The sequence below is a fragment of the Eutrigla gurnardus genome, assembly GCF_963514095.1.
Source record: "Eutrigla gurnardus genome assembly, chromosome: 16".
Classification (NCBI taxonomy): domain Eukaryota; kingdom Metazoa; phylum Chordata; class Actinopteri; order Perciformes; family Triglidae; genus Eutrigla; species Eutrigla gurnardus.
This window is the reverse complement of record NC_139927.1, coordinates 7,465,613-7,491,125: the sequence shown is the minus strand read 5'-3', so window position 1 is coordinate 7,491,125 and position 25,513 is coordinate 7,465,613. Positions and strand designations below refer to the sequence as shown.

Sequence of the window (25,513 nt, the reverse complement as noted above, 5' to 3'; positions counted from 1 at the left end):
ATTGTTTTGCCTGAGCTACAGTCCAAACCCAATATTCACTTTACAGTAATGCAAAACAAAGAAAAAACATACAAAGAAACACAAATAATCTATTAGAATAGTTGCAGATAATTTTCCATGCTAATCAGTAGCTTGGGCCTGGATTTATTTAACATCTAGAGGAAAGGTTGAATTTGCATACAGTACATGACCTTTTGCAGCAGTGCCCTGTATTCAGTTACACACTCATAATGCACCAAGAGATGAAGAAAGGAAAAGCCAAAATTTAAGTAACAGAGAGTATACTCTCCTTATCTTCTTTTTTTTAGTTGGTTTTGCAGATTATTCCTTGCAAATGATCTCAATCTCAATCTGAGGTCCTTATTAGTTACAGTATAGGGCAGGATTAAACGTTATTATACATATTGTTTAATATAAAAGTCAATTGTCATGTTTAATCTTCATTAAAGTTAATTAGTGTGGAGATTTCGACAGTACCTCCACCCAACAACACTCCTGTTCACAGGTCCGTCTCATAAATAGCTAATCTTCTCTAAAAGGAAAACATTGTCAATCACATCGAAGACTTTTTTTAAAAGAAGAAACTCTCAGTTATTGCATCTTGCAGTAACCAGGATGATTTCCCACCTATACGCTGCATAATTCATGCTCCCAGTCTCACCAGCCGCAGACCGAGGATAGATAAGATGATAAAGTGCCGCTAATGAGTTTTCATGGAACGTGCTTTGAAATATGAAATCAATTAGACGGTTAACTTTCATCTAAGATCGGCAGCTGCCAAAGCTGCATCGGACGTGTAAGTTATTGAAGCCTGTAGAAGATTCAAAATGCTCACAATTATCAGGATTTGGTCTTATAGATAAATTGAACAAACATTGTGACATTTTAGCAAAATTCCCCTGTGAACGCGTTCACATGGAGTTTCACTTAATTGTCTGAATGATAGCAGTGAGGGTTTTTTTTTTTGTATGAGCCCATGACCCTTCCTGACTCTTTCCACTTTGGTCGAAAGAGAACTGCATGAGCTCAATATCCCCAACAGTGCGATTAGCCGGATTATTGTCAAAAGCAAAGCTACCTCCCTGACAGCTCTGCCTCTTTGACTCCTTTGTTTCCCCACACGGTGACTTGATTGTCTCTGACAAAACATAATTGGTGCGAATGCTTCTTCTATTACCAAACTTTAATAAAAACGGCGAGGCTCCTCGGATGGCAGCGCGTCCGTTGGTCTAGATTAGATTTTTGATGGATCAGCATGGTATTTACTTTAAACATTCCCCTTCCTGCCAAGATTAATTTTCATAACTTTTCTGACTTTGTCCAATAGCTGTACTTTGCTTTTAGTGCTACGATGATGAACATTGTCAACATCTTTGCTAAACATCAGTGTGTTAGCATTGCCGTTGCAAGCATGTTGCCATGCTAACTTTAGCATTTAGCTCCGCATAGCCTCACGCAGAGCTGCTAGCATGAAGAATCCTAATCTTGTCAGCCTTTATTTTTATGTGTTGCCAGTTAGTTCCCACTGTTAGTTTCTTATGCTATATTTGTATTAAGTGTTGAACACACAAAACATGCTCTCCTTGCCATCGTGGGCATGTTGCCATGCTAACGTTAGCGTTTAGCTCCGCACAGCCTCACGCAGAGCTGCTAGCATGAAGATTGTCAGCCTTTATTTTTATGTGTTCCAATGTAAGTTTCTTATATAGTTTATATTTATATTATGTGTTGAACACACAAAACGGGTTCAGGTTACAAAGGTGCCAAGAGGTACGGCATTAAACGGATTGAAGACATCGCCACACTATAAACCTCCTTGGAGCAGGTGAGAAGAATACTATTCAACCTGACAGTGTGGTGACAAGTGCTTCAACACACTTAATGCTCGTCCTGTCACACTTGTCGTCTTATGTTTTAATCCTGCGGTTGCTATGGGTGTTTTGATATTTAATAATAGATCATTCTTTTTCTGTCGTGGTTTTGAGTTTAATCAAAGCTTAGTGGGAGCCCTTCTGTCCTTTTATTCCCCAACTATCACCTCTATATTAATGCCTTTCAATCCCAAAATGTGCTCAGGTGAAGTACATTAATTCTTCGTGTGTGTGTTTGGTTGAATCATTGAAAACCTTTTTTTCATTTTGTTGGAAAGGTCACTGCAGATTTTATTATTTTCTCTCTCTCAGAACTACTGCTATATTGATTTTGTTGTATTGTAGGCTGAAACTGATCCTCCAATAATTTTCTCCAATTCAATTTGTCATGGCGATTTTTTTTTTTTAACAGTCTTTCCCATGCTTGTGCCTGTTACATTTGAAGCGTCGAGTAAATTTTCATCACTGTTGCTCTCCACAAATATTGATTTTTAAAGCCTCAGCCTCATGTTATTAAAAACTGCTCTACGTCATATTCTATATCGATTTTCCTCCGTGAGACCCTTGAGAGTTGGCGAGTGTAGCACATTCTCTTTTTCACCCTACCATAGATGTTCTCTGGGCCTTCACATGTTCTTCTTTTAAAGCCTTGTACCTTATCTAAGCCTACATTTCGTTTGTTAGCCAGTTTAACGTTGACAGCTGAGGGCATCCTTCACTCAGATTAAATACATAGTGTTTCACCTCCATCAACACTAGCACCTGTAATCAAAACACCCTTTTTAGTGTCTTACACACAGCTCATAATGATGCTGCTCTGCAGTCTCTCTGGAGTGTTTTTAGCACCAACAAGGTTTCCTGGCCTGAAGTAAAGTGAATTATGCAACACAAGGAAACTGAGAGACCCTATCTTGGGAGAGCTGCCGCAATAACAGATGCACACATATACGCTTTCCAGTGTGCGGTGAAGTCCCAATACCCGAGTCGTCTTTTTTTCTGTTTGATGTCTGTGGCAGCTGTCTGTGAAGAGGGCTATGCTGTCACTCTGGTGTAAGAGCCTTTCTGAGCATGTTTTCTATTGTTATTTTGTTGGTGGGTGTGTGAGAGAGATTAAGTACTGCGTGTGTGTGTGTTGTGTGTGTGTGTGTGTGTGTGTGTGTGTGTGTGTGTGTGTGTGTGTGTGTGTGTGTGTGTGTGTGTGTGTGTGTGTGGTGTGTGTGTGTGTGTGTGTGTGTGTGTGTGTGTGTGTGTGTGTGTGTGTGTGTGTGTGTGTGTGTGTGTGTGTGTGTGTGTGTGTGTGTGTGTGTGTGTGTGTGTGTGTGTGTGTGTCTCCACCACTGGAGAGCTGAAATCCCATCTCCCTGTTCTGTTCCTCTGAAAAATTCAAACCCCCCTCACCGTTCCTGACACATCACGTCCCCATCCAGCTCCCTGCACCGAGAGTCGAGGAACCCACTCCTAAAAATAGCTTACATATACCGTCAAAAGTGCAAATGGAAAACTTCTGTAGTGCTGTATAGAAACGTTGTGCGTGCTATTTATAGTTGGAACAAAGCAGGACAAGCCCAAGTTATCGTGATGTACTGGCTTTTGAACGAATTAAGGTGGGCTGTGGATGATGAGTGAATTACCTGGATGAACAGATTCCTCTTTATGTTATCAGTTCATATGTTAGGGATGAATATGGACTTTAAAATTAAGCTTCTGCTCTTTACCTTAATTCATTTTGAATTATTTTTGCATATCATTTTTACATTTTACATAAAAAAATATTTTTGCCCTTGGCTAAGTTGAATAAGGTCAAACCTTGCATACAATAGCTCTATATGTGAGTTACAGACATATTTAGACAATGTCATTGTATCATGATATCTCTAAATATGAAATATGAAAGAAAAATAAAACATTTTGTCAAATTTGATTGAAATGCATTATAGAGTCCACGTTTTTTGTTGTCTTTGGTTGGAAAACCTCATACACTTCTGAAACCACACTTGTTGTACATCCTTGCATGTACAGTAGCCTTCTGGAGCCAAATCCAGCCCAGGATCTTAAAACCCACCCCCATGATACTCCAGGCGGTACCCAACTGTGTCAGACTTCATCCGTCAGCTGGAAGGGTCTAAAGTGTGTTATCCCATTAGAGGGGATTCCTGTGGGAAACCCTCAGCTACATCGTCTCTAATGAGATCAGCATCCCTCCAAGGTGACTTGTTTTGCTTTGCCGAGATAATGGATGGGAAAGCTAATGATTGCACGAGCAAAGCGTTGTCTTCCGAGCACTCAGCTTTGGGATCATGTCTGGGAGACGTCAGGACTTTGTGTTTTTCTTTTACAAGTCGCAGCTTTACCCTTGAATAGAAAACATAATATTAAATATAAACCTATTATGAAATAGGGTTATGGGTTTCTGTCTAGGGAGCTATTTATAGCCGATGAAGATATTGAAATGGGAGCCAGTTGACTCCGGGGGGTAAAAGATCTGTATCGGCAAAGAGAGGATCATGCCCTGTTTGAATTGCTAATGAAAACAATCCTTCCACGGTGCTCAGCAATTATGCTTTATGAATAAATAGCCGCAAGGAAACATTTCCTTCCGTATCTGCATTGTTAATGTGGTTATGTTATTTTTGTATGATTTGTACTCTTTCTTTAGTGAATGTGAACTGTAACTCCGTTTCTCTTCACACTATTTACTGTTATATCATTTTGAACCTTCTCCCCCTGTTCTCCAGTTTCTATATAGAAACAGTTTTGAAAATTCTTAATTACTAGGATGAAACATGCATACAGGTCATTGGGTAGAACAGTTGACCTCAAATTGAAAAGGAATGTTATATTCCTTGAGGACTTTAAGTTGCTTTCCAGGTATGTCTGACACCCTAGACATTCTAAAAGAGCCCCTTTTGTATTTCCTGTTACAACAGAATGGCATCAAAAAAGTTTATAGGCCAATCCCAAACGTATTAATTTAACAGACACCAGCAGTCTACACGATAAACGTAACTACTGCTGAGTCACTCAATAAAAAAGAGCCAAGATACTTTCAATGGACATTTACTGCCAAGTCACATCTCTATTTAATGCCCTTTGGTCAATTATAAACTATAACTCTCAGGAGATTGTAAATAATCCTTTATAATGAACATCTCTCCCCTGATGTTGTTTGATTGAGCGGCACATATAAATGGCCATTTAAATGGCTTTACACAACCTTTTCTGAACAAAGGCATTGTTGGTTGCTTACTGGGAAAAAATAAACACGTTTCAGATTCAGATACCCTTTATTATCCAACACAAGATTATCCTTCTGAGGACGAAACATGCTCTACATGAATCCTTTGATCCTCTCTAATAAATGATATGTACAGACCTTTTTGGAGAATGGTTCCTGATGGGGGAGGTTTGAAGCTTATGCTTTGCATACTAACTGCAGTCAAAGTCAATTTGCATTCAAGACATTATAGGAAAGTCATCAAGTTGTGATTATGTTTTTCAGTTATCGTTTTAAATAGCTTGCTTATCGCACATTCTGTGTGTCTTTCATGCTTCCCAGCACACGTAACGGATGAAGGCTTATTTCCTTTTAATGTAAAAAGGTCACAGCTCAGTTTTTCATTAGTAAGGCTACTATAAAGTCGGCAGCCGGTTAGCTTAGTTTAGCAAAGGCTAAGGGTGAAAACAGCTAGACGGACTCTGTCCAGACTCAAAGTAAACCGCAACTTTTTATTTTATAAGATCATACAAATGACATATAAAATGTTATCGAGGGAAATTTAGGGGTGGTAGACTCTGCTACCTTTTAGCAGAGCCAAAGCTAGCTGTTTTTTGTCCGTTTCCAGTGTTTATGCTAAGCTAAGCTGTACATATTTAGGCCTAACATACAGACATGAAAGTAGTATAAATCTTCTCATCTAATTTTGCCAAGAAAGTAAATGATTGTGTTTCCAAAAATCTCCAACGATCCCGTGAAGCATTTTCATTTTGTTTAATTTTTCAGTTTCTGCTGATGTGATGTCGCTCTATAAGTTCACATTTCTTCCATCATATTACGAGTCCATCCTAAACCGCTTCCACTTCGCTAGCTCTCTTTGCTCAGCCATGCATAAACTAGATAACTCACATCATCATTATGATTTACAGCAGATAGGATGTTTGGAGTGAAAGCAATTAGTGAGTGAAAAGGGGATTATGCAGAAAGATCCATACCAGCACTGATTCATTCAAGGACCTCGGGGACAACTGGTTGATTCATGAACCTGAATGATTTTACCCCAGTGATTTTTTTCCTGTCGGTGTTAATAAAATTAAAACAAAACTTGATGACAGAAGCTAAGTGTCTCTGCGGTGTGTGTTTACAAGTAGACACACACCAAATAAATTCTCTTTAAACCCTTCAAGGTATGAATCATCCATTTTATAGGTTTTTCAAAAAAAAAATTATGAATTTTTCTTCATGAGAAGCGCAATTAAATTACATTTCTACACCCTAAACTTTTCAAACCGCATAAGAATGTTTTAATTAAATGGTGATATAGTGGGTAATCAAGCAGTGCCCATAGGCTCATAATAAAAAAGGGACCAAAGTCTGTCATCATCCATCCATTTCAGAGGATTTTTCTCCTTTTGAAAAGATATTTTGTCATATGACTTCCATCCAGCCATACATTCAACATGAACTTCTTGGACTAGTATCTTGAATTACGCAACAAACATACTTCTTTTAAACCAAACATGCTCTTTTCCTAAACATATCCGAGCAGTTTTGTTTGAATTCAGAGCGTTTGGGACCCACGGGATGTGTAATATTAAATTCCAGAGGTGGAGGAGTTTGTTGTACTGCTCTAGTTCAGAGCACGGGCTAATTCCACCATTATCTGAGCACTTTAATGTGGTTTCTACATTTCCTTTGATGCCGTGCCAAGGTGTTCAGTAATATAATGTTCAGGTACCACCTCCATGCTGCTGCCGGGCTGGTAGTGATAGGATCTGTGGTTGCTAAGCAACATGGGCTGTTCGATCCCATGTCTCCGTGATTTGATGTTTGAGGAGTGGCTTGATAATCTGAAATATTGATATCAACCCCCGCTATTTAGCTAGTCTCTTATATGTGAGGGGGGGGGGGGGTCTTTTTTAACATGTGGGTTCAATCAGATCCAGAGCAAGTGAAGAATCATAGATGGTAGGTGAGAGAGGTGAGAGGAAGGAGAGAATTAAGAAACAAGTGAGTGCTTGAAAGGAAGGACTTAGCTTTACTTGGTTCCCCCTCAAGGCAGAATCCGGAAACCAGCTACACCCCCCTCCCACACACACCATCCCAGCTCACCATCTTCCCTGAATGTGCGGCCTATTTTCCCTGTCAAGGTGGTGTCCTAGATTCAAAGTTCCAACGGATGAGTAAAACAGTACTGCAGAGAGATTATATTACAAGGATGTGACGGATGGGGGGGTGTCACATGGGTCGAATAAAAAAAAAAAAAAAAGCAAGCTGAATGTTTCCTTGCTCATGTATTAGTATTATGCTTTGGATTTAAACCAAGATGCTGTGAGGGAGGAAAAAATGGCCTACTTACTGACCTGTAGGGAAATAGAAAACGAGGGACTGCTTTTGTTATTTTGACCCTGGAGCACATGCTTATTCCAACAGTTTTTGCAATTAACTCTAGCCGTAGCTATGGTCGTCCAGTACTTTTTCCAGTTTGGAGTGGGCCGATGACTCCCTGAAGAGCCGCCGACTCCAGGAAAATCCACAGTCCAGCAGCAAAAGTGAGCTATAGTACTACATTGAATGTGTCGGGCAGAGTGGATGGACGGCTCTGAAAAGACATTTCCACAGAGAGACTCTTTGCTTTGTAGTTAAATGATGGCATCTTGAGGAAAGTGTGTGTGTGTGTTAGTACCCCCCCTGCATGCCCCTACATATGCCCTTCCTTGCCATATTGTGCTTGTGTGCTCCTGTTTGCGTTTTTATTAATTAACCGTCAGCGTCTTCAGCCGAAGCAGAGTTCACTCGGGTGCGATTTTTGACTTGTAAGTGCAATTAAATTACTGAGCGCGGAGCTCAAAGAGACAGCTGGTGATCACTGCCTGTAGCTGAAGGCGTGCCGAGCACACGGCACCTATTATACTATTACATTCATATCAGCTGTGAAACGGATACGCTTTTAGTCAGTCGCCGAGTGTTGAATATTTTATAGTGCTGAACCTCTCCAGGCGATCATATAATAACTTTGTATTATAACTTTTATATGAACACACTTGAGGTCCGGCGCAGTGAAATGTCATCAAAAAACGCTCCGTGCCTTCGTTGCGATGCATCGATTCCTTTTAAGCGTGTGTCCCTACTCTGAGGCTTTTTGTGTGGACATAATGGATTCAGTGCACTTGCTGCAACAGCCTGGGTGGGAAAGTGTTGCCAGGCATCGGGTTTAATAAAAGATGCGGACGTCATCAGTGCACCACCACGGCCTCGCACTTCCTAATCTTGTTTGGGACTTTTCTATTAGATCACCTTGACACACACATGGATGACAAATATACAGCATAGAAGTAAAAGTGGAAATTCCAAATATTCCGTCTTCCTGAGTATTAGCTAGTCCCCCCACCCCTCCTAAACCACCAGCCTGTCACTCTTATCAGCTGTCCCTCTGTAGAATCATACGGGATTTATTAAAAATTTAAGCACTCCTCTTTTAGGCGGATAATATATTGGAAACCCTGCAGCATCAACATGAAGCCCTTTTTAATAATTCATGTGTGTAGCCTGGTGAAGCCACAACATGGACTGTAGCGCTTCAGCTTTGTAGTGCGGTGACATTTTTTCAGAATGCAACCGTGCAATAAATCCTTTGACAAGGAGATGCTGTATCGCAGCATCCAACTCACCTGGAGGGTCGATATTGGATTTGATCGAGGTGAAGCATATTTTAATTGTTCTGAAGTGACCCTTGGCTAAACCACCATACTTTGATAGAGGGTGAGTTAGGTGGTGGTTGCTTGAATCAAACTTCCCCAAGCCGTTTATTCTGTCATAGTAGCATCTTGGCTCCCACTCAGCGGATGTTCCAAACTAGGAATACACTAACTCTTGGCCCTGGAAGGGTAGATATAAGCTTGTTAGCTTGGCTTACTAATGTTTGCAGCTAAACACACTGTTTAATCCATTTGGTATACTTTTCTTCTTGTATTTATGGTTTTGGAAAGGCTAAAAGCTGGCCTGTAGTGCAAGTCAATTGTTGATACCCACCCCATTCTACATCTTTTATTAACATACGATCAGGTAAAACATTTTTAAAAAAGCTCAACAGTAAAATAGCTTTCCAGAGATAGTGTCCCTTATTTTACTATGTTTTCAAGTCTGAAATTAAGCTAATTTCCCCCAAAATTCCATGTTTTCCATTTTTAAATCCTTTTTTTTCGTGATTCAGTACACTTACAACACAAATCATTCCATCCCTTTACTCTCATTGTCACTTTTATCATTCATCAGTTCTTTAGTTGACAAACAAGTGACTCCTCCCCCAAGTTTCATTGGCTGTATTTGCTGTATATTTAGCCTGCTAAGTGATGCATCACTGAGTCTCTCAGCTTGTGCCTTTGAATAGTGAGCGCCAATACGATGCAAATTTGCCTCTGATCTGAGTATTTTAGTCATTTTATCATCAAATTACACAATTCCGTCTGTTTTTTCCACATTGTGGAAATCAAAAGGCCCTTACTGAAACACCCTTTGTTCAGTCACTGAACCTGACCTCTGACCTGCGGTGGAGAGCAGAAAAAGAAATGATAAATTCCTCCTGGTTCCATTCCAATAAAGATCCACTCTTAAAAGGTTATTGAACCTGCAGCCGCAGAACAATGAATTATTCCGAGCATCAGATGCACAACATGAGACTTTTACCCGCCACACACCTCTCATCCAGAGCTCGTCGAAAGCAACACACCATGCCGGCCGGCATCTAAGCATAACATGAAATGCACTCTCTGGTTTTGAAGCATCCCCCAAAGTATGATTGAAGATTAGTTAATAATTCAGAGTTGTTGGAAGCGTTTTAAGGGGATGGTGTTCTCTGCTGTTGGCCTTCACAGCTGCATGGGGCCTGCCAGGGACAGATGGCTGGGCCCGTGTGGAGAGGTTGGTGCCAGTGTAGCCCAGTAGAGGGTTAGACGCTCATTGTGTGTGTCTGTTTCTCTCTCTCCACGGCCTCCCATTGTTCAGTCTATGCCGATCTCACTCTCATTCCAGCGGGTGTTTGAGTAGAAATACCTCTGGAGGAGGGAAACGGGTTCTATATGACTGTTTATCAGCCGTTTATGCATGTTGTCTTTATCGCGGCGACTTCGGCGTTAAGAGACTTTAAAATGTGCATCATGTGTCATTTATCGCCCCATTAAGTTTATCACAGGATGCGGTCTGTTGTCTGGTTTTGTAAGTTATTCCTCTCCTGATGCTCCACTGCAGGGTGTCCAGGTGCTGTTGGGAGATATTTTAAGCTCTCTGCATGTGCCCGCCTGCCTATAGAGGACAGCTCGGTGGTACCTGTTGGAAATCACAGCAACAGCAGGACGTTGCAGCCATTCTGTAGTCTGTATCAGAGCACACAGCGTATACTGGGTTAGTTCTCTGAGATCAATACTGCTGTCTGCTATAGAAAGAAATCACTTATGGATGGTTTCACACACATAATAAATCACACAATGTGTTTATTCTCTCACTCACGTTTGACCTGATGGCTAATTCTTATCTTCCTGCTTTTCACAAGTGAAATAGAAAATACCTGACTTTCTAGCAACGCAAAAAAAAAAAGATGTATTATGTCACACATGATTTGTACTCAGTCTGACTGAACTCCAACATTCCAGCCATTGTCTGCTCAGCTGTGACGTTACTCTGCCAACCCTCATGCTGTCTGTGCGTATTGTAAACAGTCTGCTTAACAAACCATGCAAAGTAGACACTGACTTGGAAACGGATTCTGGCCGACGGTTAGACTTTTTTGAAATGGAGTTTCTTTCAAGGTGATCCCTCCCAACGGGTGAATCCCCTTTTTCAAAATAATGCACAGCGTGATATGACTAAGAGGATTATGTGACATCTATCATTAGCAGGCATCCATCCACAACTGTTTGAAAAGCTGATGTATATTCTTTGTTTTAATTAGGCTTGCATGCCCTTGTTTTAGCCATACCGGAGCGTTTTGTTGATTTCCTATGGCCTGTCTTTTTTTTGTCCAACCAGAGCTGCCAGAGAACTGGACGGACACCAAGGAGACTCTGCTGGAGGGGATGGTCTTCAACGTGAAGTACCTGGGCATGACTCTGGTGGGCCAGCCCAAAGGCGAGGACATGGCCTCGGCTGCCATTCGCAGAATTGTTGCCACGGTGAGAAACCGATCCCTTCCTGACTCATACAGACGTATCGTGGAAGTTATACTGTTCTTTGTATTTAATTTCAAGTATCATGAATAAAGTTTATTATTACTTATTCTGACTGTTGCGTGTAAATCTGTAGGCAAGGTCAACGTGAAATTTCAATAGTGACACTGTGACGATTTCAATTACGCCGATGCTTTTTATAGATAGTCTCTTGGGGATTTGTGTGATTACAGCCTGAAACTGTTTTGCGTATCATCTGAACGACTTTATATGCTTGTCAAATGTAGATTTTTATTCATGTTATTCTGATGCTGCAGGAGAGTATTTTGTCACCATTTATTATGAAGGGGGAAAAAAGTTTAGATTTAAATCGTTCTATGAAATATTTCAATGCCCACCAGAATGGCTTTAACTCTGAGCACATCAGCGTCATTCACCTTCAAATTTCTGTAATACTCTTGGCATGTAGTTGGAGTTGGGTCATGTTTATATCAAGGTCAGTGACATCGCTGCTAATCCGGGATTATCGGGGCTTGCACATGTGCGGCAGTCAAATCAGTGATATGATGTTTGCTTGACAACGCTAAGCCACATGGGGGATTTCTGAGCATGGTTTTCTTGATTTTATTTTGAAAAACTGTGAACAAACTGTAGCATTTAAAACCAGGGAGTTTGTGGATGGGCTCCACATATTTGATTAATTATTAATTAAAATCCCACCTCCCATTACACACATGCACACCTTTTCACTGAACGCTGCCAACAATAAGAATGTCTAATCAGCAAGAAGGCTTTCTCTGCAGAAAGAAAAGCCCGTCATAGGCAGCCTAATCACAACCCTCCCCCCCACTTCTCAATTAGAGACTGAACAGAACCTAATGGCGGGATTAAGATTCAATTGATTTAGAACAGGGACAGGAAAATCAACTCACTTGTCTCTGCCTGTTCCCTCGCAAACCAATCAACCTGAATGGGATTACCCAATGCATTTGTGACTTTTTTCCATTTGCCACATGCCTCAGTCGGCCGTGATAAGACGAGACGGAGGGACCCGACGTATGGGGGGGAAAACGCTGAACTTGAGGCGTATCTCAAGCTGTCAGATAGTTTTTTTTTTGCCTCTTGGCACAACTAACACGCCGGGGGGAAACACGCTTGTAGCGCTTCCTCCATGAATGAGCTGCTGCATTCAGCACACAGCACTCGTTCCCTCTCTATTATGAGTTCCCCATATTGTAAGTGCTGTGGGTTTATAAGCAGAATGCTGCACCGTGTCTCCGTCCCTAGGGCATTCAGGCTCCTACAGCGAGCCACGGCACAGTTCATGCTGTCCTTCAAAAGTCCTACGTTCTGTTGAAGCAAAGATCCCGCTGCTTCTGCCTTTCACGTTCTCATGCAGGGTGAATGTAGAAATAATATGTCTTCTTCCCCGCTGTATTCCTACCGATTCTTAACCTGATGTGAAGATAAACTGCTCTCATTTGTTAGCTACCGGTAATTGCATGGTAACAGGGTCATTGTCATTGTCAACAGGCGCTCTCACAGACCGCCGCCTCAGCGTTATGGCCGTATTTTCTGAACCTCCAGATGGAGCAAAGCGGCAGGGGGAAGCGAGTGGCTGCCAGCCCGGCCTCGAGTTGCAAACTGTAGCCCTCATTCTGGCCTACACATTGCAGCTTTCCTCCCTCAAGCTGTGGCACTTTCTTTTCTTTTATATTTATTTTTTATGATTTCCCCACATTTCCGGGACACCTAATGCAGGCTGGCTAATTTTGCTTGGCAGCCACTGTCACACACACGAGGGTTTTTGGTGTATAATCCGAAATAAAATCATCTAATATTCATGTAGAAGGGACAGGGTAGCTCTGTGGCAAGACATTCTGATCTGATTTTAATGTGCATGAAGATGTGTTTTTTATATTTCTTTATATTTGGGATCGACAGGCCAGAGCCAGCGCTAAGAAGTTTCGGAAAGTCACACTGACGGTCTCGCCGAAGGGCATCATCATGACGGACACGGAGACGACAGACCTCATAGAAAATGTCTCCATATACAGGTAAATAAGAAAAAGCTCTGCATTGAAATTGATTTTTAAAGAGAAACCTGCCCAGTGGCTGCACAACAAGGCTGGTTATCCTTCAAGTCGAGTCCTAAAAATAAAGAAATGGCTTCATCTGACACATAAAAGAAACCGATACCCTCTATCTGGGTCACTTTGCTCTCTGTCCACTGCTTGGGCTCCGTTTTGCTGGATTAAACCAGGCAGTTTTCTGCTCAGAGCTGTTGTGAGTCTCGAGTTTGATCAATTCACTCGGAAACCAATAACGGGAGGGCATGTAGGGGGGTTGCTGGGAAGGCACCTGATACTGTCTCTCCATGTCAATGAAAGCTAACCCCTTTCTCGGCATCATGTAGCTTCCAGTCCACTGAAATCAGAGAAGTGTGTGTGTAAGTGTGTGTGTGTTTGTGTGTGTGTGTTTTTGTGTGTGTGTGTGCGTGTGTGTGTGTGTGTGTGTGTGTGTGTGGGGCTGGCTTTCCCTCACTGGATAGCATCCTGTAATATAGACTGGGCCTTGTGTCATTGAGGATTACAGTCTAAATATCACATGGCTGGATTGTGATTACAGAACAGGCGTGTGTGTGTGTGTGTGTGTGTGTGTGTGTGTGTGTGTGTGTGTGTGTGTGTGTGTGTGTGTGTGTGTGTGTGTGTGTGTGATACATGTGGTCGGTCTGCATCTGTTTTTGATCCACCTTATCAGCGGTAACAGACCACAGGCCAGGGGAATCAGCCTCGTCTTTGATCTCCTTCTCTTCTCTCCTTATCTTCCCCTCCTCTCCTCCCCCCTTCTCATTTTTTTTTTTTTTTTTTTTTTTACTGTCTTGAAAAGAAATCTTTCTTTTCTGCTCATATTAACATAAACAGAGCTCTGAAGGCAGGAATACTCCACAACTAATTGCCCACTTTGAATCTCACGCTCGGGCAATACTCCGGAGGAATGAGACGGGAGAAGAAGGGGCCACATGCAGAGCTCGGGTTGACTGAGGATTGATTTATCCCCTTTATGAGACCCCACCCCCCACCCACAATGCCTCCCCGAAGCCCCATTTCCCCTCTTCCTCCTCCTTTCTTGTCTTATTTTAGTTGCACATAATCCACTTATTGGCCAAGACAGCAAGTCAAGGGTGAAAGAAAGAGGAGGGTAGATGAAAGGGATTGGATCAAAATGTGCATAACAAGTAAGGAGGAAAATAGTTGGGAAAACAAAAGGTGTGTGTGTGTGTGCACGTGTCAACATGCATGGATGGACACATGAGCATTTATAAGTATGCACCTCACACAATCGAGTGTATGCAAATGTCTTTCTAGAGTTAATTGTGTATCCACAACTAATGTAGGCTGGGCTGTTTCCTTCAGGCAAAGCTTAGTGGGGGAGAGAACACAGACAGGATCACCCCATCCACCCACATGCATACACACACACACACACACACACACATGCACACACACACACACAATGAACATCATCCTCGATCGGTGGCATCGACAACCTGAAATGGAAATCGGCAGGCAGTTCCCGACAGCTCATTTTTACAGCGCATCTGATTTTTCATCCACTCAGATGATATTATCATAAGGTTGAACATGAACACGTCTGCCTTGTAGAGGTGCTGTTGGTCTAATTGCTGGCAGAGATTGGGGACTAAAACACACACAGGATGATGGTTTGATGATACAGTAGTAATGCTTGGATATTTTGACGTTATGAAGCACCAGAGTATATATTTTCACAGATAAAACACTTGTGACACTTCATTTGTTTGTAGAACAAACAGGATATATATGTAATGTTGATACACATCTTCCCTTCTAACGTCACACTTTACAAAATGCCGAACTATTCAGTCAGAAAAAAGATGGATCAGTAGACAAGTGGCTTGTTTGGTTTGATTTTCAGTTAAAAAGTCTTTTATATCCAATACACTATAAACCTGGTTGAAATCCATGTATTGAAAACTAATAAAATCTTATTGTCTTGTGTGTCTCTGCTATTTTTTATATAACATATAGTCTGTGTTCCTTGCATCACCCAAACAGCAGAAGATTGTGAGGTGCATCGCTGTTACCGATTCATATTCTGACTGCAGCTCTCAGAGACCGAGCAGCATATCAATTAGAGCAAAACGTACGGGTCAGAAACGGAGAGCTGAAAGTGTGACTCCACCTGTTAATGATGCACGTTGTTCTGACGCACCGATTTGTGAGAAATGATTCTTTGCATGACATTTTCTTATTTTTGAGAATGTGCTTGTTGATGCCTGCTTCCCTGCAATGCTGTTTTTTCATTAATGCACTTATGTCAGGTTCAAAAGTTGAACAAAAGTAGTTTATTATTGTGTTAAATGGCGTACCTGCTTTATTCGGTGTATAAAGAGAATCCAAGGCTTTCATGTGTGAAATTTCATTCACGCTTTGTTCTGTAAATATTTGAATATCTCCGCTGATATTCCCTCTCTGCCTCATACACACCGGTGCTCTACACACTGAGGAGATCAAAGCCTGGCGGTCCACATAGCCCCCTTTGGAGATATGACGCTGACTGACAGCTCAGCTTCTGTTGTTCAAGCTTAGTGGGAATTCTGTGATGCTGTCAATTATTAATTCCCTCCTCCCCCCCCCCCCTTTTGTTGTTTCAAGCTGAAGGCGTATTCTGTGGATGGCAGTAATTAAAAGTTGTTTCTTTTGTCTCATAATGAGTCAAATCCACACTTTTTTTTTTTAATTTAGGGGCCTTTGTTTTGTTCACACTCCATAGAAGTGACTGTAAATGGAATAAGTGGCTTGTGTGAAGATGAAATCTTAAATGTGTATTCACCTCAATGAGATTCCTGTTGAATTATTATTTTGGCCATTTGCCTTTTGTTAACAGTAACAGAGAGAGAGGGGGGGGGAGAGAGAGGGAGTGACGCGCAGCTAATGGCCAGGGGATTCACATTATTTGCACATGGTTGCTAAATTATAATGAACAGTCTTTGGAGAGCCACACTGCACAATACACTCATAGTTATGAAACTGTTGCTATTGATAACAGGAGATGGGCCGTAAAAAAAGAATCATAACCATCATTGTGTAATTATATACACGGTTTAATGTTCAAATTACAGTCGTTCTTGCTGATACTTCGGATACTTCGGGGCCAGACGGGCACTTTGTGTTCGCTGACCTATTTGCTCATTTGGCTTATGTTTGCTGCTGAACATCTCCACAGCACGTTGTGACCAATGAACAGCACTTTGTTGTGGAGAATGCATCTGTGAAACTCTGTCTGAGACCCGGGTATCTCTCCGCTGCAGGATACGATACGAGGGAAGAGGGATGGGTTTCGGGCGTCGGCTGTGCAGACTTCGTATCTTCAGGCTAGTCCTCATCGGTCCGTGCATGATGGTTCAGAGCCTTTGGAACCTTTATTTAAAACTTTGTTGATCATATGCATGACGTGACCTTTAAGTTGATGAGTTATAGAAAGAAAATCTGTTAATTAACTTTAATGCAAAGGCACTTTTCTACAATATTTTCCTCTCCTTCATTGTCTTTTAGAGGTTACTGATTTATATTATTGATATTATCTGCAGCCTGAGCAAGGATATGCATCGCTGTGCAGTATATAATGCATCCCTCTGCTGTCAATAATGTATACAGTTAATCTTCTTAGAAAAACAAGTGTTCATACAGTAAGATGCAAATTGTGTCCATGCTCAAAAATAGAAGCCCCCCTGACGGAAGTGAAATCAGATTTCCCAACATATTCTAGGCTAGAAAGTAGATAATATCTCGATTAGATGATAATTAAGTTGAGAAAACCAAAGTTAAATAGGTCAACCCTTTCAACTTTCTCTGCGCTCATTTTCCTGCAATTAAGGCCCAACTATAAGTTTGGAGCATTGGAGGGGGTGGGGGGGTGGGGGTTGCAGAGCTGGGTGTCATGGGCATTGCAATGTGGGTCATGCATCAGTGGTGCAAGCCAGCAAACAATCCGAGAGCGAGATCTGAGCGCTGGTGATTTCATGCTTGTTGTTTGATCGAATACATTACTTTTATTTTTAGCGCCCCCGTTTGAAGTGTTGCAGCAGATGAGCGGGCCGCAAGCTGCGCATCCCTTTTTGTTCCACACGTTACCATGCCGACGGAAGATAGGGGTCCGCACTCCGCTCAATGCAACTGAGAGAAATTAAGAACTGTTGGCCTGTGGAGTTCCATACCTGCTTCATGAGAGTGAAAACTGGTCCTTGTGCTGCTTAGAAGACGGTTTTGCACCGGCTTTGTGTCCGTCGCTTCACTAAACCCATACAAGCTGTTGTGGGGGATGCCAAATGGCTCGGTGGGCTTTGTCTAGATTGGTTTTAGATCACCATTGAACATAACTGGCCCTAGCTGTCACTGGATTTGCAGACAATTGGATTTTTTGAAACCAGTTATCAGATCCAGGAGAGGTTCAGTGGGACTGTTGAGTGCAACGCCGTCACAGTGGAGATCAATAGAGACTTTTCCATTCATAACTTACAGGAGAAATACAGATATTTCAATTATTTCAGAAATGAAATGCATCATAATTTCTGCTTTGTTTAAAACACTTTATCTGAAAATATAAGTATAAGTATATAAGTATATAAATATGAAGTATTGAAGAGCTCCGTCAGCTTGGATGTCACTGCTGCTCTGGTGGAAACATTTTCTCTCCTAACAAAATACAAAACGGAAATCACAGAAAGCATCTTTTTTTTTATTTTAGTTTTATTGCAATAAATATGCTTCACGTTTGCAAATAGGATCTGTCATCTCGCCGGGCTGGGGAAGAAAAACAGTTAAGAAACCAATACTTGTTCAGGCAGGCGTGCGTCACGAACATCCTTTGTTGTCACCCTCGGCAGGTATCTTTGAAAAAACACAGTATTTCATCAACACATTTGGTCCTTTGTCCAGGCTGTCTATGTTTACTGGGAACGGAGAGTAGAACGGTGAATGAATGTTTTAATAAATTCTGCTGTGAGATGACATTTCCTTTTACAATTAATTCATTAATGATTATGTCAATGTAATAATACCAAAATGTAAAAACGTATTTCTTGCTTTTCATTTCTATGTATTCACTCAAGATTTTCGTGTCTTTTTCTTTTTACAAAATGAACCAAAACACTGGCAATGTAGAAGATCTTTCATAGTTGCACTTCTAGCAGGGGAACCGATGGTGTTTGTAACTGAAATAATGTTTTTTTCTCTCTCGATCTCTTCTCTTTCCAGAATCTCGTACTGCACAGCAGATAAAACTCAGGATAAGGTCTTCGCGTACGTCTCCCAGAGTCAGTTCAACGAGACCCTGGAGTGCCATGCATTTCTCTGCCAAAAGAAGAAGATTGTAAGTGTGCAACTCTTGTTTAGTGATTTTGTTTCAAACACATGTGTATGTCTGTAATTAGCGTGATGTATGGACTTTATCAGGTCAGTTTGTTTGGGGACCAAGAACATAGAAAATGCACTTTAGGTAGCAATCTGCTTAAATGGTATGTGGCTCCACCTTGTGGCAGGACTCTGCACAGCCAACCAGTCTGTACTGTTGATCCAATATATTTAGGATGACAAATAGTTTAGTTAATAGATTATTTAACTAAATATTACTGTAGATGGTTAAATAATTGGACTAAAAATAGAAATTTAAATGATTTTCTTTATTATGTTTTATATATCACTATGTGTTATTATTCCCCCTTTCTTTCCTCCTCAGGCTCAGGCTGTGACACTGACGGTAGCCCAGGCCTTTAAAGTAGCCCTCGATCTTTGGGAGATTGCTCAGGAAGGTGAGTTCACTGGAGAGGAAGAAGGTGACACCGAGGGCAGTTATTGAATATGTTCAACAACCACAGGAACGTAAGGAAAGTGCTTCATTTCTGAGCCCCCACAATCTCCACCACACTACAGAAGTGACTCACTACTGTACACCCAGCCTATAAAATTATAAAATACCAACACACATCAAACATCCTGTGGTTTTCTACAGGTTTAGTTTTAAAAGCAGTTTTCTTTTGTGTGTCGCAGATAAAAGCAAAAAGGCCAGAACCTGCTGTTCTTGTGCAGCGAGCAAAGGTCAGACGGAGACGACCGACCCTCCGTGTGTTCCTGCAGGTGAGTTCATTCAACTCTGTTCTTAGTGCTCGGTGCGTCTCATTCAACAACAATTACATTTTATTAGTAAAAGAAGAGGACAGAATTTATTTATAATAAGGACCACAAAACAAGGTTCAGTGAACGGTGACTTTTTTTAAAAGCATGATTTTCCAATTTAAGAATTAACAACATACAATTTAATAAACCTTATCGTTCTTCATGTGATTTGAGCTTCAGATGAGACCATTGAAAGCACTCTCACGTCTGTCTGGAGACTGTGATTAACTTAGCTTAGCATAAAGGCTGGAAACGGGGGAGTGTCGTGTTCATACTGGCAAGTTGATCATTGTAAAATTAGCTTCGAAGCTTATCCTCTTCCAGGGGGGTTGTCTGGCACATAATCCCCCAGTCAACACAATGTGTTGTGTTTTTATTTAGCATGCAGACATGAGATTGGTATCAAATGTCTCATCTAATCCCCCACAGAAAAAGATGACAAATATATTTGCCAGAAAGGCAAAATATTACCTTAAACTCTTGAATTATTAATGACAACTTGCTATAAACGAGTAAAAATACTTTTCTCGAGGAGAATTCTCATCCTTTAATTTCCAAAACATTGTTTCTAACCACATATCATCATCTGACAGACATCTGTCAGACTCCACCAACTCACATTAAGACAAAGAACTTGAGGAACACCACAGAAAAATCTCTGCTGGGGAAAAAAACATTTTAGCACCCGGAGATTTCTGTAAGAACTGTATTCGATTCGATGGCGAGCACGTCTGTTCTGGAAAGCAGAAACCACCTTAATGTCCATTTACCCAGTTTGTGGTTATATTTTTCATGAGGTTATGAGTATGCTAGAGGTCCTTTAGTAGGACAAATCTCCCAATTATAGCTCACTCATGAAGTCATTCAGGGAAGCAGCAGATTTTAAGAGCTATCCAATAGCCGTGACATTTATAGGTCAAAATGTTTTCCACTCCTCGGGGGTCAAAGCGTCTGCAAAATGAGACTTAATCATCCTTTGGGTTTGTTGTTAGATAAGGGCCGACTCTTTGAATTAAAACCGGCTCGGTTTCCAGTGGTATTGGCCCAAGGACGGAGAGAAAATGTGACGTGAAGGTCTCAAGGACTTCGGGATTAATTGGCACAGTATGAAGGTTTTTACAGAGATTGATTTAAATTGGGCCTCTTGCAGAGGAAGTTGCCTTCTGTGCTGCAGAGACTTAAAAAGACAAGAAAAACGCCGACAGGTCTCTGCTTCTCTCTCCTCCGTCATGTGTCTGGATGTCTCCCCGTCGTCTTCTCTTTTCTGTCTCACCTCCCGTGTTCCTGTCAATCTCCGGTCCACACCTGTCGCCTCTCTCAGATCCAGAGACACGCAAGCCCGTCGGGATGGAGGAGAAGCTCCGGAGGCCATTCTTCTCCGCCTCGCTCAGCTCGCCGTGCCCTCGCAGTAACCCTACGCGAAGGCGACCCATCAAACACGACTCTTGGGTAGGTCTCACCATCTGCCTCCAGGCTACGGTGAAGACAGGTTTACGCTCAGCTACTCAGGAACTTCTTCTCTCCTGATACCGACTTCTGAGAAAGCAAAACTAGTGTCTCTTTCCCAAAGTTTTAAATCTGCACAGCGTACTGCATGCAATGAATTTATATGTAAACTAACATGGCTTATGTATAATTAGGTTTATAATTGCAGTTGCATGTTTCTGTCACCATCCTGGTGTTCACTTACAGGTCCTTAACACTAGGTGGCACCATATTCTTTAGAATGTCTCGCCTATAGGCTGGTGCCTGTGAATGTAACATATTCTTTTCCATATTTTCTTAATGTTGTTAATAATCCCTCCACGTTTGCCTGTTAATTGGACAGAATGATTTATTGTATCACATCTATTAGTATCTTATAAAATGAAACAATGCAAAGCAATTATAATGTTCTTCCTTCCTCAAACCAAGTGCAGAAAACGTTGAGCAAAATCAATTTATTTATATCCTCCTCCCATATATAAATGATGCAATGTTGCCATACAGTCAGAGATTGTTCCGGTCAAAAATCTGTGCAATATTAGATTTTTCTTAGCTCATAAATGAATTTGTGTGTCATTTGGATAAATAAGTTATGACAAACAGCTGAGTCATGGAAGAGGCTGCTTGAAAGCATGGAAGCAGCAGGATTTCGTAGTAATTTCAGGTAATGTATGTGTGTATTGATTCTTTTTCTTCATGTCCCAACAGGATGTGGAGGATGGACTCGATGATGCGTTCTCAAGGTAACCTTTGACTACAAGTCTGCTGACCACTGTGCTTTAATTTAGGAAAGGAAACTAAATTTATGAAACCATATTTATATCGATGCCATTTCCAAACAGTGGATCAGCTTTTGAATGCTGTCAAGCAAATCTGACAGCTGCCTGGAGGATGATGGTCAGCTGTCAGTTATCTCCTTTAAATAAGAAAGACTTTATTTGACACAAATATATTCATTTATACAAAATAACCAGCATGAAAAGACCAAACTGAGTGAGTCAGAGCGGGCAGCAATAAATAATACAAGGCTGTTTTGTATTCAGCTGTCAGCATTAATTAAAGCAATAATTTATCTTCCAACAGAATCAGATTGTGATGATGTCATATATGAAGATATCGTGATACATGATTACGTCGACAAACTTTAATATTTTGCATGTTCTTAACTAAATGAGAAAACACTCTTTTATTCACAAAAGATACCAAAACATATATCGTGAGTTATACCATTTTTGAGATATGAAACTACTCATATCATGACAGAAGACCTCATGATATACTATTATACTATTGTAAGCTTGTGTTCGACACTAAACTGCAGTCCGAAGTCTGGTGAGATCGCCGCTCTTGAACCACAGTAACCGAGGCCAGGAAGGACTCTACAGCGTTTTATCTCTAAACTAGGTTTAAAATGCAACTCTTCTTATGTTCTTTGAGTCTGTGAGATGCCTCTGAGATGTGAAATGTTTGTCTCGCAGGTTAAAAATGCATTTTGTGTAATAAAAGGCCTCCTCTGAGGAATAAAACACATGACACACGATTAACTTTAATGCTGAAAATGTCGTGCACTCAGAACCTCGGACATACTCTCTGATAATGTCCCTCGATGTGCAACAATCTGATTCAGCCTAATGAGTGTCTGCGTTGCTTTCATTTCATCATATAACCAGCGTGTCCTGCAGAGCCGTTTCATCCCTGCATGAACAGAGGAGAGCAGCTTCACACATTAAAGAGATCATTCATTCCTGTTGCCTGCGGCTAATATGTTTAATCGCCATAAACCGATTATGTATTCACATGTCGAATCTGTAGGCAAAGGGGATGCAATATTAAAACCAGAGGCATTCAGGTTTCCGTTTGTAGTCCGTAGCGCTATTAAATAAATGACATTTCGGCTTCGGCTGAATGCAGACGACAAAGAGAGCAGAAGAGGCGGAACCCATCAGGCGAAATGCAATCTTGGAACTCACAATGATTTTGGCTTTTTTACTGATTTTGAAATGACCTTGCACTCCGGTCGTCTCCTAACTCCAACTCCTGTCGTGCGTCTCAAGTTGCCGATCGGACCGTAAACAATGAGCTGTGCACGGAACAGGAAGTCTTGGCCCGGATATCCGCTGGCTTCAACCCCTGAAACGTAGCCCACTCGTCCACAGAGGTCAGACCGGTCAGCTGATGGGCTCAGGTTGGAGCATTTAATGTTTAAAGCCAAGCAGAGATTTTCGTGTATCGATGCTGGCTGATGAGCGTGAACAGAGATCAGAAGAGGGAGGCGAGTCCTCCCCGAGGCCGTTCTCAGCGGGGACGAAGGAAACGCTGACCTTAAGTGTGGATGTCGGACGGAGGAAGTGGAACACTTTGATCTGTATCTGACATCCTGGAGGAAACGCTGGAGGATTGTGGGGCCGTTAGAGCGGAGGTCAACAAGGAAGCCGGGCGCTGCTGTGGCAGCGAACGGTCGGATACGATCTGTCCTGAAACGTGGAAGACTCCGGATCACACGGAGCTGCCGTGGCCGTCGCACCTCCCCGGTGTGTCATGTGACTTTATAACGGCAGAGGAAGGTCGTGATCTCGGCTCTTTGGGCACTTTTTTACAAATGTTTAGGGAGTCAATGTCAATCGTGACGAAGCAGTTTTACACACACACACACACACACACACACACACACACACACACACACACACATTTCTAAGAGCTTTGTGTTGCTCATTAATCATCAAAATAGGAATTTATAAGGAGATGACCCACACACATTCCTGTGCAGGAAATCCGTATCAGCAGATCTCTTGAGCTGATCTCTGCTTAGCCTCTTCAAAGTGAGTGTGTGAACTTAAAGAAGGTATAAGTGGATCAGTTGGTGGTCCACTTTAAACCCACTTTATTCCACTTGTGTGCACGCAGCAGCTTTTCCTATAGGGGTCACTAGCTTCGCTTCATAGTCCTCCTCACATTTTTAATTAACTGCATCAGCGCAGGTCAGAGTTCAGGCCTCTGTGAACAAATCTAAGTGTGAGAATAATGGGTAGTTATTCAAGTTTATTCAACCACTGACATCAAGTTCAAATGCGTTTTATTTAAACGCATTTAAGATTTCTTGGCTTCACGGTGACCTCGGAGTGAACAGCAAATTACTGCTCGCTATAAGTGATAGAATTATTTAACCTCATCTAATTGTGACGAATATTTATTTATTTAAACCTCTTTTTTGTCATTCTAAGCTCCTTGAGTGTTTCTTTTCTTTGTGAGTGGTGACGCCGGGAGAAGACATGACCTTGTGCACATTTAGGAGTTTTTCTGTGCCTTTCAGTCTCTAAGTAAGAGACATGCTGAGTGTTTTACCGTTTAGTCACACGGTCGTGGTTTCCTCTGTCTCCTATCTGGCATGCAGCAACATGGAGGTGGATGAGGTGGACCCTGGTAAGCCCGCATGTTATATGCATTCTTGATATTGCATGTTCCTTCCTTTTTTTCCTGTGCATTACTACTATTTTGTGATGAGCTGACATGACATTCCCTATCCAGGGAAGGTACTGGCATCTGCATGTGTGACTCCACCTCCACTCTATCCAGTCATACCATAGATGTATTTGTTGAAATGGAAACGTGGTGAACTAGTGTGTCGTAGAGAGAAGCACTTCAGTCCACTTAGTGCTCTAATTATCAATTGGTTTTGATGGTGACCTTCGTTTCTATGAGTGACCTTGGAGTTTTTTGCCACTGATGTTCGCCCTCCTGCATTCACTGTCCATCCAGTAATTCTACATTTGATCTTTTCTTCTTTTCTCAGTTTTTAACCTGTTTTTTTATATCCCACAAACCCGCTTTGGCAAATCGATTTTTCCTGCCTCTGACCTCTGTAGCAATATTATTCTTTTTTTCTCTCTTCCTCTCATTCTGTCTGTCAGACTGGCCAAGTCCTGCTCCGAACCCGTCTCTGACGATGCAGCTCTGAGTCCCGGAGATGTCTCCGATGAGAATCTATCCGTCTGCAACAATGAATTTGAATAACACGCTGGTAATAGCTGCCCACCTTACACCATCACAGGAAATAGACACGAACGAAAAAAAAAACACAAAACGGCACACATCGCTTGAACAGATGACAAAACCACACTTCACTACATGCACAGCCTGAATGGGAGAGGTTTGATTTTCTGTGGCTGCTGCAGGGAAGACAGAATGGATATCCCCCATAGTAGAAACTGCTATTTCTGTGAATGCCTGCAAGTCAACACACACTCCTCGGAGCCATATTCAGATTCTCCCGGACTGCCAGATGAAGGACGGTGCACACAACGAGCAACACGGCAAGACGTGCGAGAACGACACATTTCTACTCAAAGATGTTCCCGCACACAAGACTCATAAGATGTCTCTTTCTTTTAATCTAAATTTGTAAAACACTTCCGCTTGTAAATTAGATTATCTCAGCATCAAGTAGTCCAGAGCTGTGTGTACATAAAAGGCTCATCTCTTTCCTAAACATCTGTGCGCTCTCAGCAAAGCTGGAAGAAGTCCAGCAAAGCTGGTGCAAATCTTCAGTTTGATGAATTTCACGTTCAT

At 41.7% G+C, this 25,513-nt stretch overlaps 1 protein-coding gene across 2 annotated transcripts in view; it reads left to right on the top strand.

Annotated features, from left to right (window-relative positions):
- The window catches only part of LOC311026541 (low density lipoprotein receptor adapter protein 1), a 29,579-nt gene extending 4,283 nt beyond the window's left edge, over positions 1–25,296 (top strand). The window contains exons 2-10 of one of the 2 annotated variants that reach the window (XM_084030169.1): positions 11,110–11,252; positions 13,191–13,303; positions 18,545–18,659; positions 19,026–19,098; positions 19,337–19,423; positions 20,784–20,911; positions 21,656–21,690; positions 24,339–24,367; positions 24,856–25,294. In XM_084030169.1, the coding sequence (XP_083886295.1) occupies positions 11,110–11,252; positions 13,191–13,303; positions 18,545–18,659; positions 19,026–19,098; positions 19,337–19,423; positions 20,784–20,911; positions 21,656–21,690; positions 24,339–24,367; positions 24,856–24,902 (770 nt within the window). In that variant the 3' untranslated portion in view covers positions 24,903–25,294. Of the gene's footprint in view, positions 1–11,109; positions 11,253–13,190; positions 13,304–18,544; positions 18,660–19,025; positions 19,099–19,336; positions 19,424–20,783; positions 20,912–21,655; positions 21,691–24,338; positions 24,368–24,855 lie in introns of both variants that reach the window. The other variant, XM_084030168.1, reaches the window with a different exon arrangement.
- Positions 25,297–25,513: the final 217 nt, after the last annotated feature.